The following is a 21302-nucleotide window of genomic DNA, read 5'->3' as shown; positions in this document are numbered from 1 at the left end:
ACTTGAGGAAAGACACTTAGTACAGACATGTGCTGCTTAAGAAAACACTTGAGGAAAGACACTTAGTACAGACATATGCTGCTTAAGAAAACACTTGAGGAAAGACACTTAGTACAGACATATGCTGCTTAAGAAAACACTTGAGGAAAGACACTTAGTACAGACATGTGCTGCTTAAGGAAACACTTGAGGAAAGACACTTAGTACAGACATGTGCTGCTTAAGAAAACACTTGAGGAAAGACACTTAGTACAGACATGTGCTGCTTAAGAAAACACTTGAGGAAAGACACTTAGTACAGACATGTGCTGCTTAAGGAAACACTTGAGGAAAGACACTTAGTACAGACATGTGCTGCTTAAGGAAACACTTGAGGAAAGACACTTAGTACAGACATGTGCTGCTTAAGGAAACACTTGAGGAAAGACACTTAGTACAGACATGTGCTGCTTAAGGAAACACTTGAGGAAAGACACTTAGTACAGACATGTGCTGCTTAAGGAAACACTTGAGGAAAGACACTTAGTACAGACATATGCGGCTTAAGGAAACACTTGAGGAAAGACACTTAGTACAGACATATGCTGCTTAAGGAAACACTTGAGGAAAGACACTTAGTACAGACATATGCTGCTTAAGGAAACACTTGAGGAAAGACACTTAGTACAGACATATGCTGCTTAAGGAAACACTTGAGGAAAGACACTTAGTACAGACATATGCTGCTTAAGGAAACACTTGAGGAAAGACACTTAGTACAGACATGTGCTGCTTAAGAAAACACTTGAGGAAAGACACTTAGTACAGACATGTGCTGCTTAAGAAAACACTTGAGGAAAGACACTTAGTACAGACATATGCGGCTTAAGGAAACACTTGAGGAAAGACACTTAGTACAGACATGTGCTGCTTAAGGAAACACTTGAGGAAAGACACTTAGTACAGACATATGCTGCTTAAGGAAACACTTGAGGAAAGACACTTAGTACAGACATGTGCTGCTTAAGGAAACACTTGAGGAAAGACACTTAGTACAGACATGTGCTGCTTAAGGAAATACTTGAGGAAAGACACTTAGTACAGACATGTGCTGCTTAAGAATCCCTCTGATGTCAATAACTACAGACCAGTATCCCTTCTTTCTTTTCTCTCCAAAACTCTTGAACGTGCCGTCCTTGGCCAGCTCTCCTGCTATCTCTCTCAGAATGACCTTCTTGATCCAAATCAGTCAGGTTTCAAGACTAGTCATTCAACTGAGACTGCTCTTCTCTGTGTCACGGAGGCGCTCCGCACTGCTAAAGCTAACTCTCTCTCCTCTGCTCTCATCCTTCTAGACCTATCGGCTGCCTTTGATACTGTGAACCATCAGATCCTCCTCTCCACCCTCTCCGAGCTGGGCATCTCCGGCAAGGTCCACGCTTGGATTGCGTCCTACCTGACAGGTCGCTCCTACCAGGTGGCGTGGCGAGAATCTGTCTCCGCACCACGTGCTCTCACCACTGGTGTCCCCCAGGGCTCTGTTCTAGGCCCTCTCCTATTCTCGCTATACACCAAGTCACTTGGCTCTGTCATATCCTCACATGGTCTCTCCTATCATTGCTATGCAGACGACACACAATTAATCTTCTCCTTTCCCCCCTCTGATAACCAGGTGGTGAATCGCATCTCTGCATGTCTGGCAGACATATCAGTGTGGATGACGGATCACCACCTCAAGCTGAACCTCGGCAAGACGGAGCTGCTCTTCCTCCCGGGGAAGGACTGCCCGTTCCATGATCTCGCCATCACGGTTGACAACTCCATTGTGTCCTCCTCCCAGAGTGCTAAGAACCTTGGCGTGATCCTGGACAACACCCTGTCGTTCTCAACCAACATCAAGGCGGTGACCCGTTCCTGTAGGTTCATGCTCTACAACATTCGCAGAGTACGACCCTGCCTCACGCAGGAAGCGGCGCAGGTCCTAATCCAGGCACTTGTCATCTCCCGTCTGGATTACTGCAACTCGCTGTTGGCTGGGCTCCCTGCCTGTGCCATTAAACCCCTACAACTCATCCAGAACGCCGCAGCCCGTCTGGTGTTCAACTTTCCCAAGTTCTCTCACGTCACCCCGCTCCTCCGCTCTCTCCACTGGCTTCCAGTTGAAGCTCGCATCCGCTACAAGACCATGGTGCTTGCCTACGGAGCTGTGAGGGGAACGGCACCTCCGTACCTTCAGGCTCTGATCAGGCCCTACACCCAAACAAGGGCACTGCGTTCATCCACCTCTGGCCTGCTCGCCTCCCTACCTCTGAGGAAGTACAGTTCCCGCTCAGCCCAGTCAAAACTGTTCGCTGCTCTGGCACCCCAATGGTGGAACAAACTCCCTCACGACGCCAGGTCAGCGGAGTCAATCACCACCTTCCGGAGACACCTGAAACCCCACCTCTTTAAGGAATACCTAGGATAGGATAAAGTAATCCTTCTAACCCCCCCCCCCCCCCCCCCTTAAAAGAGTTAGATGCACTATTGTAAAGTGGTTGTTCCACTGGATATCATAAGGTGAATGCACCAATTTGTAAGTCGCTCTGGATAAGAGCATCTGCTAAATGACTTAAATGTAAATGTAAATGTAAGAAAACACTTGAGGAAAGACACTTAGTACAGACATATGCGGCTTAAGGAAACACTTGAGGAAAGACACTTAGTACAGACATGTGCTGCTTAAGGAAACACTTGAGGAAAGACACTTAGTACAGACATGTGCTGCTTAAGGAAACACTTGAGGAAAGACACTTAGTACAGACATGTGCTGCTTAAGGAAACACTTGAGGAAAGACACTTAGTACAGACATGTGCTGCTTAAGGAAACACTTGAGGAAAGACACTTAGTACAGACATGTGCTGCTTAAGGAAACACTTGAGGAAAGACACTTAGTACAGACATATGCTGCTTAAGAAAACACTTGAGGAAAGATACTTAGTACAGACATATGCTGCTTAAGAAAACACTTGAGGAAAGACACTTAGTACAGACATATGCTGCTTAAGGAAACACTTGAGGAAAGACACTTAGTACAGACATGTGCTGCTTAAGGAAACACTTGAGGAAAGACACTTAGTACAGACATGTGCTGCTTAAGGAAACACTTGAGGCAGACCACTACTCCACACACACTGAACCAACCTGTAGGTTGTGATGTTTAATCCAGGCTCAATTGGAAAAAGGCATAAGAATCCTAAAACGTTGAGCACAATCAAAGAGAATATGTATACCACTACATTGTCACGTTCCTGACCTGTTTTCTCTTGTTTTGTATGTGTTTATTGGTCAGGGCGTGAGTTTTGGGTGGGCAGTCTATGTTTTCTATTTCTATGTTGGGTTTTTGTGTTCGGCCTGGTATGATTCTCAATCAGAGACAGGTGTGTATCGTTTGTCTCTGATTGAGAGTCATACTAAGGCAGCCAGGGTTTCACTGGTGTTTTGTGGGTGTTTGTTCCTGTGTCAGCGTTTGGGCCACACAGGACTGTGTCAGGTTAGTCACGTTTGTTGTTTTGTTAATTTGTAGTGTTTGTTGGTTTGCCATTAAATCATGAATACTTATCCCTCCGCATCTTGGTCCGATCCATGCTCCTCCTCGTCCGAGGAGGAGAACGACATTGACAGCCGTTACAGAAACACCCACCAAACCAGGACCAAGCGGATTGGAGAAGGACGGCAAGAACAAAAGCAATGGAGAGAAGAGGAATGGACATGGGAGCAAATATTCAACGGAGAAGGACCCTGGGCTAAGGTGGGAGAGAATCGCCGCTCTCGGGAGGAGAAGGAGGCAGCCACAGCCCAGGAGCGCTGGTATGAGGAGGCAGCACGTAAGAGAGGCTGGAAGCCCGAGAGGCTCACCCAAAAATTTCTTGGGGGGGCTAAAGGGGAGTGTGGCGAAGCCGGGTTGGTTACCTGAGCCAACTCCCCGGGCTTACCGTGGAGTGAGAGGGCGTCGTACTGGTCAGACACCGTGTTATGCGGTAAAGCGCACGGTGTCCCCAGTACGCGTGCTTAGCCCAGTGCGGGCTATTCCACCTTGCCGCACTGGGAGGGCTAGGTTGGGCATCGAGCCGGATGTCATGAAGCCGGCCCAACGTATCTGGCCTCCAGTACGTCTCCTCGGGCCGGCGTACATGGCACCAGCCTTACAGGTGGTGTCCCCGGTTCGCCTGCATAGCCCAGTGCGGGCTATTCCACCTCGCCGCACTGGCAGGGCTACGGGGACCATTCAACCTGGTAGGGTTGGGCAGGCTCGGTGCTCAAGAGCACGTGTCCTCCTTCACGGTCCGGTATACCCGGTGCCACCTCCAAGTACCAGTCCACCGGTGGCAGCCCCCCGCACCAGGCTGTCTCTCCGGGTTCTCTCTCCAGCTGCTCCCACCTGTCCAGCGCTGTCAGAGCTTTCCTCCTCTCCAGCGCAGCCAGTGCCTATACCACGCGCCAGGCTGTCTCTCCGTCTCCTCCCTACAGGTCTGCCAGTCTGCCCAGTACTGCCCGTCTGGACTGAGCCTGCAGAGCCGTCGTCCAGCCAGGACCAGCCAGAGCCGTCCAGCCAGGAGCTGCCAGCCAGTCAGGAGCTGCCGGAGCCAGCCAGCCAGGATCCGCCAGAGCCAGCCGCCAGCCAGGATCCGCCAGAGCCAGCCGCCAGCCAGGATCCGCCAGAGCCAGCCGCCAGCCAGGATCCGCCAGAGCCAGCCAGCCAGGACCTCGCCCAGAGCCTGAGCCACCACCGTGGTCAGATGCCCACCCAGACCCTCCCCTAGACTTTGTGCTGGTGCGCCCGGAGTTCGCACCTTAAGGGGGGGGTTATGTCACGTTCCTGACCTGTTTTCTCTTGTTTTGTATGTGTTTATTGGTCAGGGCGTGAGTTTTGGGTGGGCAGTCTGTTTTCTATTTCTATGTTGGGTTTTTGTGTTCGGCCTGGTATGATTCTCAATCAGAGACAGGTGTGTATCGTTTGTCTCTGATTGAGAGTCATACTAAGGCAGCCAGGGTTTCACTGGTGTTTTGTGGGTGTTTGTTCCTGTGTCAGCGTTTGGGCCACACAGGACTGTGTCAGGTTAGTCACGTTTGTTGTTTTGTTGGTTTGCCATTAAATCATGAATACTTATCCCTCCGCATCTTGGTCCGATCCATGCTCCTCCTCGTCTGAGGAGGAGAACGACATTGACAGCCGTTACATACATAGAAAGGCCACTTCCCAGAGAATGTTTACATTATCTGAGGAAACCATAGTCAGACTTGAAAGCCAGTTTCTTTCACTCTCTGTCTGTGCTCGGTACTTGTGGCACCTCTACATTTTCTCAAACACCAGGTTCTATTCCCACAAAGTATTAAACTGACAGATAGAACAGAGAAGTGCCAAGCATCACAACGAAGTAGCAGTAGCTGCAGTGGAAGTATTTGTACAGCCTCTTCTCTTGATATTTGAGGAGCTATGGAACATGTGTCAGAGGAGAAAAGTAAGATAAATCGCTGAGGCAACTTTGAGAAGCTGTTTCAGGTCCATCTCGCCGTTATGTTAAAATGATAAGTCTGATGTATTGTAATGAGCTTTCTGTTTGGACAAAACACAGCGGACTAGATAGAATAGAAAGATACAAGGAAAATAAACAAGAACAGCAGTACCGGTATGTCAAAGATGGCTATTCAAGGCAGCGATATCAGACATCAGTGGTTGAGTGGTTTGAATTGTATTATAGAACTTGAAACTGGCTTTGCCACTGCCGAGCAGAGAGTATGTTGTAGGCTCATTTCTCATTCACCCATTGTGATGGATCTCCCTTGCATTACAGACAATTAACAAAACTACCCGCCCAACCTGAACCTGCATGCAGTTTAGTCACTCATTTGTCATGATTTGCTGTCAGAGAAAATGTGTTTTCGGCGCGTTGTTGCAGCCAATTTTGTTCTCGTACACCTCCATTGCTCCTTCAGGTTATTCCTGTCCTTTCTCCTGGATAGCGCTGTCCTGTGGGATTTATTTAAAGCAGGATTAGCCATTTACAGAATCTGCTTAAATCTCCCGATGGAGGGTGGTGGGAGAGAGAAGGTCCACTTTCCCCTCTTTCTTCATCTGAGGATTAAGGAGTTGAGGATGAAGGAGATTAAGGACCAAAGTGTTGATGGAGGGAACAAAAAGAGAGCATTTCAATAACTCAACTGGGGGCAGAGAGAGAAATCACGTCTGCTGCTTTCCTTCATTGATCCAAGCTGTTTTACCAGCTCTCTTTTCCCTGGGTTGATAGAGAGATGGGGCCTTGAGATTCTGTCTTTAGAGGGATGTCTGAGCATCTTCCTCTAGTGGACAGAACAGTGTCTGTGTCAAAATCAAATCAAATTTTATTTGTCACATACACATGGTTAGCAGATATTAATGCGAGTGTAGCGAAATTCTTGTCCTAGTTCCAATAGTGCAGTAATTTCTAACAAGTCATCTAACAATTTCCCAACAATTACCTAATACACACAAATCTAAAGGGGTGAATGAGAATATGTAAATATATGGATGAGCGATAGCCGAGCAGCATAGGCCAGGTGCAATAGATGGTATAAAATACAGTATATACATATGATATGAGTAATGTAAAATATGTAAACATTATTAAAGTGGCATTGTTTAAAGTGACTAGTGATCCATTTATTAAAGTGGCCAGTGATTGGGTCTCAATGTAGGTAGCAGCCTCTCTGAGTTATTGATTGCTGTTTAGCAGTCTGATGGCCTTGAGATAGAAGCTGTTTTTCATTCTCTCGGTCCCAGCTTTGATGCACCTGTACTGACCTCGCCTTCTGGATGGTAGCGGTGGGAACAGGAAGTGGCTCGGGTGGTTGTCCTTGATGATCTTTTTGGCTTTTCTGTGACATCTGGTCATGGAGGGCAGGTAGTTTGCCCCCGGTGATGCGTTGTGCAGACCGCACCACCCTCTGGAGAGCCTTGCGGTTGAGGGCGGAGCAGTTTGCCGTACCAGGCTGTGATACAGCCTGACAGGATGCTCTCGATTGTGCATCTGTAAGAGTTTGTCAGGGTTTTGGGTGACAAGCCAAATTTCTTCAGCCTCCTGAGGTTGAAGAGGCGTTGTTGCGCCTTCTTCCCCACACTGTCTGTGTGAGTGGACCATTTCAGTTTGTCTGTGATGTGTACGCCGAGGAACTTAAAACTTTCCACCTTCTCTACTGCTGTCCCTTCAATGTGGATAGGGGGGTGCTCCCTCTGCTGCTTCCTGAAGTCCAAGATCATCTCCTTTGTTTTGTTGACATTGAGTGAGAGGTTGTTTTCCTGACACCACACTCCGAGTGCCCTCACCTCCTCCCTGTAGGTTGTCTCGTCGTTGTTGGTAATCAAGTGTGTCTGTGTGCCCTTGTGTATAGCTAGGCCTGCTAGAGCAAAGGACTATGGTTTTGGGATGACGTTCCAAATGTGTTGTACTGTACATCCACCAAGCCCAATTTGAATTGAAAAAATAAATACAATTTTGATTGGCTTGCTTGTTAGATGCTCCCCTGTCCGTCTTTAGAGTGAAAAGAATGAGCAGCTGTAAGCAAACTGTGAATATCGGGGATGGCAGCAGCCTTTGCGCATTTGGAAACCAGTTACCTTTGTAGTGGCCTTGGTTGTGCGGACAGCTTCTCTCTTTCAGGATGCCGCTCTCTCATGAGAGAGACTGTACCATCTCCTGAGACAGAGGAAGCCCAATTGAAGATTACTATGTTTAGCACAGAGATGATCATTCTTAATTCCCAAGGGTAGATGATGAGACCAGAAGGGTTTCATCATCTGTTTTTCCATTACTTTGCCTTTAATGTGCTGGAGAACGTATCAATCAGCCAGCGAATTAAAGTTCAGAGTAAAGGGAAAGCTTTAGTTGTCTCTAATGAGGGCTTACAGGCAAATCTTCAATTGAATGCTTATTACTTCCTGCTTTAGTGTTCCCAGCCCATGTCATCACTCTCTCCCCTTCCTGCTGCAGTAAATAAATTAAAACAGCTCCTTTCAAATGCTGATGGCTGAAACCGAGATGTTCATTCAGATTGCCACGGTGCTCGAGAATCCACTTTTTTTCTGCATGAAAATTTTTCTGATAGCAGAGACAAAATCATGCATTTAGGCAGTATTACTAATGTGATGGAAAAGATGCTAACACAGCCCAGCACACATGTTCACAGTGCCATGGATTGGAGAGTGGTAGATACAGCTCTCGTTCTCTGACAGGGAATGTGTGTATCTCACTAACCATCTCACATTTTAATCCTTTCTTAAACCCTCTCTTTTTGCCGTTGCACTATGAGGACTCCTGTATTGTTTCTTGTCTCGGCTCGCATACTGCTCAGTGAGCCCCACAGCTCACCATGTGATCAGATCTACTGTATGTCTAGTGGTATTTCCCAGCAGGCGTTGCTTCTGTCCTACTGTGTCTTACACTCTCATTCTCCACCACAGTTCCTGCTTTCATTCCTCTAGTGCAATGCTCTCCTGCCCTCCTGACAAAGAGTAATGCATTCAATATGGCAGAGCATATAGTACTACATCAGCTCATCATATTACAATGATACCGATAATGATGTGGGGAATACAGCAATTGCGACGGCACAATTACCACTTAGTGGCGGAGAGTAACATAATCTCACCCCATAGGTGCAAACTGACAGCTGGAACATAGAAGCAATTCTTAAATTGTCATTTGAGTGTCCTAACTGATTGAATTGTAAACAGACTTAAAAGGAGGGATTTGCAGTGTAGTTTTTCCTGTGTGGAAGAGATAAATTACAGTAATGTTCTCGACAAGTATCTTCCATTTTATCAGTGACAGTGTGTTCTCTATTGTAACAGTGACAACAGTGATTGATTTACTCTACTTTACATTTTAGTGACAAAAGATTTTCCGCCTTGGGATTTGGTGCCAGAATTCCACCTAATTACGAGGTGAGTTATCTTGTTTAGTTGTTATAATCTTTTCCCCCACTGCTTATTTTCCCTCTCTCCTCTTGGTATTTGCCCATGCCTTAAGTCTATATTGAACGGGCTGATTGCCCTATTTCCTGACACCATTCGTCACTGTCAATGTCTCACACTTCAAATTCATAATTGAGTTTATTTTTATTCACAAGCCCCTTCTCTGGAAATACCTGTCCCTGAGAAAATAACATGTTCTGAGGAAATTAAAATAATGGCAAGCAGGCAGTGTGGTGCAAGGCTCCTTGGTGTTGATGGCCACTTGTCAGAAGGTTTCAGGAGCGAGAGAGGGGCGTTGTTTTAGCAGATTTGTCATGGAGAACAGCGACTCCGCTGTTGTTTTAACTAGCACCCTGGGGAGAGGGTTTGAAGTGCCGCGCGCACACACACACACCGCTTTCAGACACAGACTGCTTCCAGAGATAGAGAGTCACATTACAGGCACACTGAAGTACTGGCAGGTCAACAGACAGAGAAAGATCAAAGAAGGCTATCAGGATCTGCTTCTGTTCTGTGCTTTGGCTTATAAATAGACTTGACTACTGTAAGTTCTGTAATTATGGCTTAATGACATCTGTCTTGTCAAAGGTACATACACTGGACCGAAAAGACTGTTGTTTTGATTGGATAGAAAAATGCCACATCTGAACTATTTCTGTACCCCAGGCTGCTAAAATGCTACAAAACCAAATCAGTAAATTCAGCATTTTTGCTGTCACTTAGAATAGTTCAAGAGCCCACAGCTGTTGTATTTACCCAAAATAGTAAATGCTTTCAAAAGGCTGTGTGACTGTGGCTTTGTTCAATAAGATAACTGGACCACTTAATATCAGGAACAGGGTCATTCTCATACTCAAAGTAAGCTTTATGTGGACTTATGGTCCTATATTTTCATTTATTCTACCGCTACTCCAGACATTCAAAAGATTGTAAAATGTGGACTGAAATAAATGAGTGTCCTTGAAGACCCCAGTTGTATTTAAAATGAGGCATAGGGATTTTGTGTCTACACTAATTTCCAGTACAACAGTGTCTGACCTTTTTTATTTTTTATTTCCCAACAAACAGGTGTCCCATGACTTTGCCATCAATTTCAACCCAGAGGACGATGAATGTGAAGGTAAGAGAGATGAAGCCTCCTCTGGGTACCTTATACTTCTGAACATCTCAGCAGCTCTGCCCAACCCTCCATCAATCTCTACCGCTGACATTTTACAATTAAAAATTTGCATAGAGGATAACATGTGGAGCTTGAGTGCTTTTCCCACTCTCAGAATCTGTCTTTAATGGACACAGAGCCCTACAAATTCACATTTCTAGTAGTACTTTGATCCTTAGTTATTTTACTCCAGCCCACTTGTCTCCCTCCCTTCCTCCCTCGGTCCCTCAATGTGCTACTTCAAGGTGTGTACCCACAGTAGAACGTGTGTGTGTGTGTGTGTGTGATCAGAGATTCAGGGGGTGGTGGAGGCCTACCAGAACTGTCTGCCTAAGATCCAGCTGTATGGCCCAACCAACGTCTCTCCCATCATCAGCAGGATAGCCAAGCTGTCAGCAGGAGAGGAGACCATCAAAGATGCCTCAGTAAGTGTCCCTTTACTGCTGTAATGGAGTGATGTACAGTACAGGCTTGCATGATATGGAAAAAAATACATATATCCATAACTGATATCCCACCCATTGAGCCTCCATGGATGAGCTGTCTCAGGCTCAGCTCAGCTTTTACACAATTAATACCAGTCAGCCGAGACAGACCATGTAGGTGTATGATTGAGTGTAGAAATGAAAAACATAATAGTGAAGTCATTCACTATTAAATGTTTTTGTCTAATTAAGTGATTATGCCTCTAGAAGCCGGTGTTTTGGAGGAAATTGGCACAGTTGTTAGTCTCAGGCTGGCAAACCGTGCCAATATATCCTCCAAACACCGTATTTGAGGGAATTATCACTTTTATACAACGGGATACCAACAAATTCAAATAATGATTGACATATTTCCATTAAAAACATTGTTTAGATAAATTTATTCATACTACTTCCACAAGATATAGTCCAAATCGTCAAATCTAGGATTGCTACCCAAGCCGGCTGGCTCGGTTGCCGGAGACACGACCCAGTTAAGTCTTTTATTCTATATCTATGGACATTTGTTCTAAATGTTTCGTTGTCATGCTGGCTGGCAACGTTGTTATACCCTTATTATTAGCTAGCCAACTTGGGCTAACACAGTCACATCAAACAGTGCAGCCAGAATAACAGAAAAGTAGCTGCATTTGTGTTTGTTTAAACTGTTTTCTAGTGACATTTATTTAGATACATCCATAACAATGAGCTAATGATGAGCTATTTCGCCTGGCATAGAACATTTGCTCTCTCACCAGTAAGCTGTTTGAAGTAATTGTGTTAGCTTTGTCATTGGCTAGCTCTTCCATACTGAAGCTGGAAAGACAGCAAACTAGCTGCATTTTGTTTAGTTTGACCTGTTTTTCTATTGTATATATCCATACAAATGATGCTGATTTATGATTTCAACTGGCTGAGAAAAGCTGCTTGTCTCATCCTGACTCCCGAGTCCCGACACATTGATTACTATCGAACAGCTGGAGATCGAATTTCAATATTGAAACAATGTTACAAATATCAGAGAGACCGACAGCAAGGTGTATACAAATCTCTGCTGTTGAAAACCAAATACTAGTCTAAAAGAAATGGGAGATCAAGTTTATAAATTGTCTGGTTGGGCTGATGAGACAGTGGATTGCGCAGTGAGATGGAACAGTAAATAGGCATTTCATAGCCTTAGCCGGTGCTAACTTGTGGAATAGATACTGTCTGGAACTCGGTTTTAACCAATCAGGATCCAGGATTAGACCAACCCATTATATAAATGTTATCATTTATTGAGGTTCTGCATAAGCACCTTTTTAAAATCTCTCAATGAAACGCGGTACGGATTGAATTAACAAGAATGCCCAAGGCCTTTAATATCAATGTGTTCCTACATTAGTTTGCCCTCAGGCTATTCCCATTACATTTGAAACACTTTTCCATCATTCTGGCCATTTCTTCTGCTTTGTCCTTGTACTGATCTTTATTTATTTCATTTATTATTCAATCATCCCTTCTTCTGATCAGTAAATGAGACCAAAGGATCAATGTAAAGAGAATTCAGGACATGAGTTAAAACTGCAGCGGGGGCACTTTAATCCCTAGGGACTCATGGGACATCTTAGAGGAGAATACATGGGAATACACTCATAGACCTCATATGTAAAATCCATTGGCAAATGTAGGATACCTGTAGATGTTGAGGGTTTTCTCATTCATATTGATATCCTGCAGGGAGAGAGAGAGGTGTTGATGGGACTAGAGATTAATACATTATTACTTTTCTCAGTGTTTCTCAGTGGGAGCAGTCAGATTTCAGAGGATAACGTGTTACACACAGACAAGCCAAGGGCACTGAAGTGTGTGGTGACAAAAGGTTAACACGCAACCGCAACCCTCTCCTCTTTCCTCTCTCCACCAGCGTTACCACATCCTGCTGATCCTCACGGACGGCGTGGTGACAGACATGGCGGACACACGCGAGGCCATCGTGCGTGCCTCCTACCAGCCCCTGTCCATCATCATCGTTGGCGTGGGCAATGCAGACTTCACAGACATGCAGATCCTGGACGGGGATGACGGGGTGCTGCGCTCACCCAAAGGAGAGCCCGTCCTCAGGGACATTGTGCAGTTTGTGCCCTTCAGAGACTTCAAAACGGTCAGTATAGCCCTCCTTCCCTTCCGCCGTCTATACCTCCATCCCTCCAACTTCCCTACCTCCCTTTACTCTGCTATGCCACAGTCATATTCCAACCAAGCCAAAAGAACAGAGGTGTGGGTCTCAGAAACTGCACTACTTTTTATAATAGCGATGCTGGCGGCCATTAAGTCTCCCAATGTGACCTCCAAAGCCCCTTCAGTAATAGCATTACCCTCCAATGGGGCTTTGAAGACATGCTAACAGCCAGGCAGCCTCTCCTTTGCTGGCCTTGCCAGTGCTACAGATGGAGGAGCTTCAGAAAACCATCCTAAGGAAAATAAATGTCACCAGGAAAGAAAATCCATTAATTTAGAAAAGTAATGATGAAAAATGCAAAAATGCCTCCAAAAGCTTGATGCGATTTGTCTGTGTGCTCCCCAAAGCTCTTTCATTTTGACCGCTGCCCAAACAACGGAAAACACAAATCACTCTTTCCATTCTTCCTTTGTTAGGTTAAAAAACAATTTGCCCAGAGTTTCATTGGATTTAGGTGCCACTGAAAATTATTGCTTTAACCCTTTGGGGTCTTGTGCCAGAACTGTCCAGACTACAGCTGTGTTCTATTTTTCACAGGCCTCGCCCGCTGCCTTAGCCAAATGTGTCCTGGCGGAGGTGCCCAACCAAGTGGTGGAGTACTACAGTCACAAGGCCATCTGCCCCATGCCGCCCGTCCCATCATGTGACTCTCCCACCTCCCTTGCCAACACCCCTACAGAATCACTGCCAGCAGTGGGGCCCACGGCCTGACCATATCTCAGTCCAGCAGAGAGAGCGAGAGAGAGGGTGCATATCGCTGCTCTGGACCAAAAACCATGGTCATTAATATTAGTGTTGTTATCATTCCTTTTTCATTCGTACAGCGTTCACACACAGACTGGAATCTGAAACCTTTGGATTGTTTTCTCTCTCCATTCGGATCATGTCCCTCTGCCTGGCTGTGCATCCATCTGCCTGTTCAGCATGATGCTGGAGCCTTCGTCCTCTTCCTCCTGTTTTGGGGATGCATGCAGGTGAATCCCTCCCAGAGTTGATCAACTATGGTCACATGCTCTCTGTCCCCTTCTGCCCTGATACTGGCACCTCGGCCCTCAGTTGATTTTTCTATGACTTCTAAGGCTCTCCAAGGCTTCAGTCTGCTTCTCCTCTGTGCCCATTTTGCTCTGATGTGTCTCTCTAAGTCTTACTGCCCATCACTGGTATTGTCGGAAGAGCCTGTCAACTGAAGGATTGGGGCAGGGGGGGGGGGGGGGGGGGGGGGATCTTAACATATCAAACCACATGAGTCTTTCAATTATGTTGAAAGAGATTTAGGTAAAACTTTATTTTACTATTCCAACACTATGCCCGCACAGAAAAGGTAGTCATATACAGTACCAGTCAAAAGTTTGGACACATCTACTCATTCAAGGTTTTTTCTTTATTTTTACTGTTTTCTACATTGTAGAATAATAGTGAAGACATCAAAACTATGAAATAACACATGGAATCATGTAGTAATCAAAAAAGTGTTAAACAAATCAAAATATATTTAAAATTCTTCAAAGTAGCCACCCTTTGCCTTGATGATAGCTTAGAACACACTTGGCATTCTCTCAACCAGCTAGTCACCTGGAATGTATTTAAATTAACAGGTGTGCCTTGTTAGAAGTTACTTTGTGGAATTTCTTTCCATAATGCGTTTGAGCCAAAAAGTTGTGTTTTGAAAAGGTAGGGGTGGTATACAGGAGATATACTATTTGGTAAAAATTCATATTATTGCAAGAACAGCTCAAATAAGCAAAGAGTAACGACAATTCATTACTTTCAGACATTAAGGTCAGTCAATCCGGAAAACTGCAGTCGCAAAAACCATTGAGTTAACAGCCCAAATAAATGCTTCACAGAGTTTGAGTAACAGACATCTCAAAAACCACTGTTCAGAGGAGACTGCGTAAATCAGTCCTTCATGGTCGAATTGCTGCGTAGAAACCACTACTAAAGGACACCAATAAGAAGAGACTTGCTTTGGCCAGGAAACACTAGCAATGGACATTAGACCGGTGGAAATCTGGACTTTTGAGACTTGGTTCCAACCACAGTGTCTTTGTGAGAAACAGTAGGTGAACGGATGATCTCTGCATATATGGTTCCCACCGTGAAGCATGGAGGTGTGATGGGGTGCTTTGTTGGTGATACTGTCAGTGATTTATTTAGAATTCAAGGCACACTTAACCAGCATGGCTACCACAGCGTTCTGCAGCGATACACCATCCCATCTGGTTTACGCTTAGTGGGACTGCCATTTGTTTTTCAACAGGACAATAACCCAAAACACACCTCCAGGCTGTGTACGGGCTATTTGACAAAGGAGAGGGATGGAGCGCTGCATCAGATGACCTGGCCTCCACAATCACCCAATTGAGATTGCAGTCCAACTCATCCCAAACAGAGTGAAGGAAAAGCAGCCAACAAGTGCTCAACACTGTTGGAAACGTATTCCTCATGAAACTGGTTGAGAGAATGCCAAGAGTGTGCAAAGCTTTCATCAAGGCAAAGGGTGGCTACTTTGAAGAATCTAAAATCTAAAATATATTTTTATTCGTTTAATACTTCTTGGGTTACTACATGATTCCATATGTGTTATTTCATAGTTTTGATGTCTTCACTATTATTCTACTATGTATTCTACTATGTAAAAATAAAGAGAAACCCTTGAATGAGTAGATGTGTCCAAACTTTTGACTGGTACTGTACAAGCAAACTTGACATTTTGTAACATGACTCACACTAATATTACGTTACAGTACAACGTTTTAAAGCTTAGTGATTTATTACAGATTTAGCGATGTGACATAAATACATGTTATGTCAATCTTAGGTTTATAATAACCTTAAGCAGGCATTATGGCAGAGCATTCAAATAAAATGATAAGTCAACAAATATATGTACAGTATAAATTAATGATAAAGATCTACATCAAGATAAATCAGATCTTTTTCAATTGTTATGCCCATTACCTCCATATGAAGCATACCTTAGGTCAGGTTGAGAAAGATAAATCCCTATCTGGCGCCTTAGCCAGTTACTTTTCTTAACTGAATTAATGAGGAACATTTTAAATGGGGCTCTTCATGGTGTTTGTATCACAAGGCTGTATGATATTTTAGGTCTTTAAAAAAAATCTTATTCAAGGGAGATAACCTTGCATCTCATTACTCATGTGAAAGACCTCACTGCACTGTCTGGTGAAGAATCTAAATACGGTGGAATGTATATGATTTATATTGTTTGAAGAGTGCAAATGTCACAGGAGTACACTTTGACATTAATGAGAGAAGACCAGAGAGTGGGATCATGGCCTTGTATTCATATTGACTTGTTTGGATGAGATGCTGCTGACTTATGGTAAGCAGCTTTACATGCACATCCCTCCATGATTAATATGTACTGTAACCATTTTTTCCCTCTAGGAACTATTTTGTTCTCTCTGACACTTTGACTTGTTGATTGTATAAATCATGGGTAAGAAGTCTTGCACATAGTTCCATGAACTTCTTCTTATAAAAAATTATACTGACGTAGTTTAGGTGCATCAGGTATCTACGTCAGATATGATGCAAACAGGTAACCTGAATCACTGAAATCGTATTATTTTGTCTGCCCATATTTTTACATACACGAAGAATAACACCTAAAAACAGGTTGCATTCAGTATAAAGATTGCAAATGTTTTCTCATAATGGAGAAATACCATGAAGATTACATCACAGTTGTCTGGGATATTGTAAAACTGGCTCTAATCCTTATCAATACCTTTCTCTGGACAGTGACAACCACATGCAGGCTGGAATATTAATTGAACCCGCCATAGATGGTCAATTAGCATAATATGGCTCTCTAGATGTTGATGCCAGTCCGTGCCCATGCCTCTGTCCCCTTTGTTGATGCAACTTTGTAATTATCAAGTTCACTTTGGCTTCTCTCTCAATACTTGCATCTCTCCCAGATGGCCCATGTGCTCTTATGTACATAACTGTGGCTAAACTTCCCGATACAGTGCTCCTGTGTGCTGTGGTCTGAGCTCCTTTGAAGAACAGTGAGTGTGTATCTGTCACTAAGGACCATAAGCTACGGCCTATTGATTCAGGATGCCCAGATCTGGAGTCCTACTTGATCAGCTGAATGTAAATAACCCTGGATGGACTTTCATCTCCACACTGGGGCTCTGCAATGTGATGTGTAGGATGGGGAAATTGATGTAGAACATTTGCCAATATTCTGTTGGACTGAGTTCTGACATCAATGGTAATATATTGAAGTACTTTATATTTATTAAGTCTTTGTTTGTTTTTGTTTGGATATCTACTATGTGTTTGTTTGAATAAGATGACACCATTTCTCAAGGTGGCATACTGCCATGGATTTATTCATCACATGAATGGATATCTCATTTTTAGGATTACTGTTGTGCAATGGCAGGAAACCTTATCTATCAGATCTATATTGAGAAATGTATGAATCATTGGCAAGATGATGGGGTACACTGTTATCCGTTACAGCCCCTTGGTCCTTATCGTTATTGCACAAGCTAAAACAGTGTGCATTTTCATAAAACTGGCTTGTGCGCAGCCCAACATATGCACACACTAAGACCATACATACATTACACACTCCGAGCAACAGCAAGTGATATCATGCTGATATGAATCAGTAATCCTGTTCCTGAGCGGGAACGGGATTTGAATATCATATGCTCAAGTCACAAGTATCAGCACCTTTCTGGTGTTTCTTTGCTGTGCTGTACTGTTGTTCCCACCCTGGACAGGCACAAGCCAAAGCACTCTCCATCAACTCAAATCCTCCTTTGCTTAGTTCATTTTAAGAATAAACCCTTTAGACCAAATGCAGTTAGTTGCAGGTATTTCTAACCCTGATGCATACTGTGTCTAGCAGTATTGATTTCGATGGTGGATGTCTCCTTTAAAATATTTATGCAGGGAGAATGACTGTCTTTAAATGAGCACTGCAAAGAGTGCATAATCTGAGGTATTTATTTTGCATTCACCACTGACAAACATGGGCTCTGAACACTACTGTACAATGGGTGGAAGGTAATACAGGCTAGTCTATTGCCCTGCTGTGTATTCCCTAAACCACTGGATGATTTTGAGGTCATAGATATTTTATTTCTAAAAAGAGAATTCATTGCATGCTTACTTCTGTTGTTAAGATGTGTTGTACATTCCTTTGGAGTACGATATGCTGATAGGCAAGCCTGCATTTGCACAAACCTCTGTTCATGTTGTGGATGTTGCATTTAGGCCAATAAATCCAGTCAACTGCATGATAGTGTCTGTGATGTCTCATCCTTGTGGAAATATTCACCTCTATTCTTCCATGGTTTTTAAGTGGAAAACTAAATAAAAATGTATTTATTGCCATTTGATTTGATCATTCTTCTTTTCTCATTCGATTCAGGTTATTAGGTTGTGGGAATTTACGACGTACCTTTTGGAGGTAAGACAATATTGGATAATATGTTGCTACAATAGGAATTTATCACAGATTTCCATTACAACGGCCCCTGTGAGCCCCACATCTGACTCAATGCACTTACTGATGCCATTAAACCACCAGAGAGATGGAGTGACATCCCCTGTTCATTTTCTGTGACCTATAACATGTTTTTGCCTTGTGGTTAAATTTAAATTGGAGAGGAATACAATTGAGAGAGGAATGCAGCAGTCTTTTGAGAGACGCAATCTCTGCTCTCATATGATTTCCCCCGGTGTGGCGGAAGCTTTGGATGGGATACTCCATGCACACGCTCACCGTGGCCGGGTCAGCGATGATGAGGCTGTATAGCGTCAGTACATGTAATGGGGGTGAATACTGCTCCTTCAGACAGTTCCTTTCATTTAACGGCTATTGTGCGAGAGCGCTACATAGCGGCTGTTTCCATGGTGACGGGGACTTGTGAGAATACCTATGTTCGGAGTAAACCAGGGACAGAGGTGGGGGGGAGTGGTAGAGGGCTCGGTACGGAATAGAGTGAAGTTTTTCTTTAAAGACTTATTTTTTAAACAGAAGCCTTGACTGTGTTGTTCAGTGCCCTCACAAGGCCAGATAGAATCCACAAGCCACCCAAGCTGAGCTCTATGCTCGAGGCTAAAGCTTTGCTGGATAAAGATGCTTCTTCAAGTCTTACTGTAAAAACCCTGCTCCTTCCATCACATGGTTGTAAAGAAGTTTATTTTTAAACCTTGCAATGGCAGGTCAAAGTGGTGGTAACATTGCTAAAAATAATGTTGGGGTTGAAGTGATATCCTGGAAAACTGATATCCCACAATCCTGATGCTGCTCTGCCGACCATTCGAGAGGTATTGGATTCCTCCAGCAGGTCTGGCTGTAAGGAGGAGTGGTGTAAATTGAGCTTTTTTTTTTACATTCTGCATCACTCCGTCAAGGGAAATATAATATTCTTTCTAACAAATATCGAAATATATTTCAGGATCTTGTGTTCCTATACGGAAAGTAATACAGTGCATTCGGAAAGTATTCAGACCCCTTGATATATTCCACATTTTGTTTTGTTACAGCCTTATTCTAAAATGGATTCAATTGTTGACTTGTTGGAAAGGTGGCATCCTATGACGGTGCCCTGTTGAAAAAGTGTATGGGGTAAGTTGAGCCGCCTACCTAACAAATACTTTGTTCTTTTTTTTGGACACTTTTAACATTACCTCATATCTCAGCGATAATGCCTTGCATTACACCTGGGAAGAAAACACTTACATTTGCTCAACTTGCCATTGGCTCAACCATTGGCTCAACTTACACCAAGGTATACAATTTGACTATATTAGCCCAGACATCTACAAGGATGCACTTTCATACTAGGTTTGGGACCTCATATTGAAGCTTATAGAGACCCAACCTTATGTATAGAACAATCTTAAAATGATATATTTGGTTTAGATACAAGCATCATGAAACCTCTAAAGAAATTAATTTGACTTGGTTAAAATCTTTTTCTTTTTTTTTACCTAACTTGCTTACCACTTTTCCATGTGATTTCTACCATCACAGACTCCATGAAATGATGACCTCTTCCTAAATATCTGGTCAAATGATACATTTTGTGTATGGTTTCCTAGAAACAACGGTGGCTAAACTTACCCCACTCTCCCTTACTGTTCTCCTATCTATATTAGCATGGATAATGAAGCTGAGTGGACCCATTCCTCTGTAAAGGGGAAACACTCTCTTCTCTCAGCAGACCCTTTATGCCCTGATTTACAGCCACAATTAAAGAGCGCTCAGCATAGCCAAACATTCATCGGCAATAGAATCGACAACAGAGTCGCGCCCTGAGACAAGGTGATGTTTAGGGGAAACAGCTCATCAACTCTGAGTTATAGATAGACTTTAATGCAGGGAGGCCCAGCTGGGTTCCCACTCGCCGGCAGGGCGGGATGTAGATTGGTGTGCGTTACAGTGCTGGGCAGCCGGCTCTAATGAGAAATGAATGATTGAAGGTGGAGGTAGGGAGCTGCTCAGGAGTAATTAGCCATCTCTTCTGATGTTCTCTGACATTCAGTGAGCACCAAAAGTATTGGAACAGTGAAACAATCTTTGTTGTTTTGGCTCTGCATTCCAGCACTTTATATTTTAAATGATACAATAAGTTAGTTAAAGTGCAGATTGTCAACTTTAATTTGAGGGTATTTTCATCCATATGTGGTGACTTGTTAAGAAATTACAGCACTTGTTGTATATAGTCCCCCCCATTTTAGGGGATCAAAAGTAAGAAAAATGTGCTAAATAAACAAAAGGAAAAATAGTAACACAATAAAATAGCAATAACGAGGCTATATACAAGGGGTACCGGTACCGAATCAATGTGCTGGGGTACGGGGTAGTCGAGGTAATTGAGGTAATATGTACATGTAGGTAAGGGTAAAGTGAATATGCATAGATAATAAACAGAGAGTACCAGCAGCGAATGTGAAGAGTCTGAAGGAATGTGAATGTACAGTACCAGTCAAAGGTTTGGACACACGTACTCATTCAAGGGTTTTTCTTTATTTTTACGTTTTTCTACATTGTAGAATAATAGTGAAGACATCAAAACTATGAAATAACACATATGAAATCATGCAGTAACCAAGAAAGTGTTAAACAAATAAAAATAAATGTAAAACTTTAGATTCTTCAAAGTAGGGTGGTTTTGTTTTGATGACAGCTTTCCACACTCTTGGCATTCTCTCAACCAGCTTCATGAGGCAGTCACCTGGAATGCATTTCAATTTACAGGTGTGCCTTGTTAAAGATTCATTTGTGGAATTTCTTTCTTTCTTAATTCGTTTGAGGCAAACAGTTGTGTTGTGACAAGGTAGGGTTGGTATACAGAAGATAGGCCTATTTGGTAAAAGACCAAGTCCATATTATAGCAAGAACAGCTCAAATAAGCAAAAAGAAACGACTGTCCATCATTACTTTAAGACATGAAGGTCAGTCAATCCGGAACATTTCAGTGCAATTG

At 43.6% G+C, this 21302-nt stretch overlaps 1 protein-coding gene across 1 annotated transcript in view; it reads left to right on the top strand.

The window, feature by feature from the left end:
• The window catches only part of LOC120024829 (copine-7-like), a 39287-nt gene extending 25763 nt beyond the window's left edge, over positions 1 to 13524 (top strand). The window contains exons 11-15 of the mRNA XM_038969153.1: positions 8885 to 8939; positions 10038 to 10089; positions 10420 to 10553; positions 12499 to 12735; positions 13351 to 13524. Of these exons, the coding sequence (XP_038825081.1) occupies positions 8885 to 8939; positions 10038 to 10089; positions 10420 to 10553; positions 12499 to 12735; positions 13351 to 13524 (652 nt within the window). The remainder of the gene's footprint in view (positions 1 to 8884; positions 8940 to 10037; positions 10090 to 10419; positions 10554 to 12498; positions 12736 to 13350) is intronic.
• The last annotated feature ends 7778 nt before the right edge of the window (positions 13525 to 21302 follow it).

The sequence above is a fragment of the Salvelinus namaycush genome, chromosome 30 (assembly GCF_016432855.1).
Source record: "Salvelinus namaycush isolate Seneca chromosome 30, SaNama_1.0, whole genome shotgun sequence".
NCBI lineage: Eukaryota > Metazoa > Chordata > Actinopteri > Salmoniformes > Salmonidae > Salvelinus > Salvelinus namaycush.
This window is presented reverse-complemented; position numbering and strand designations above follow the sequence as displayed.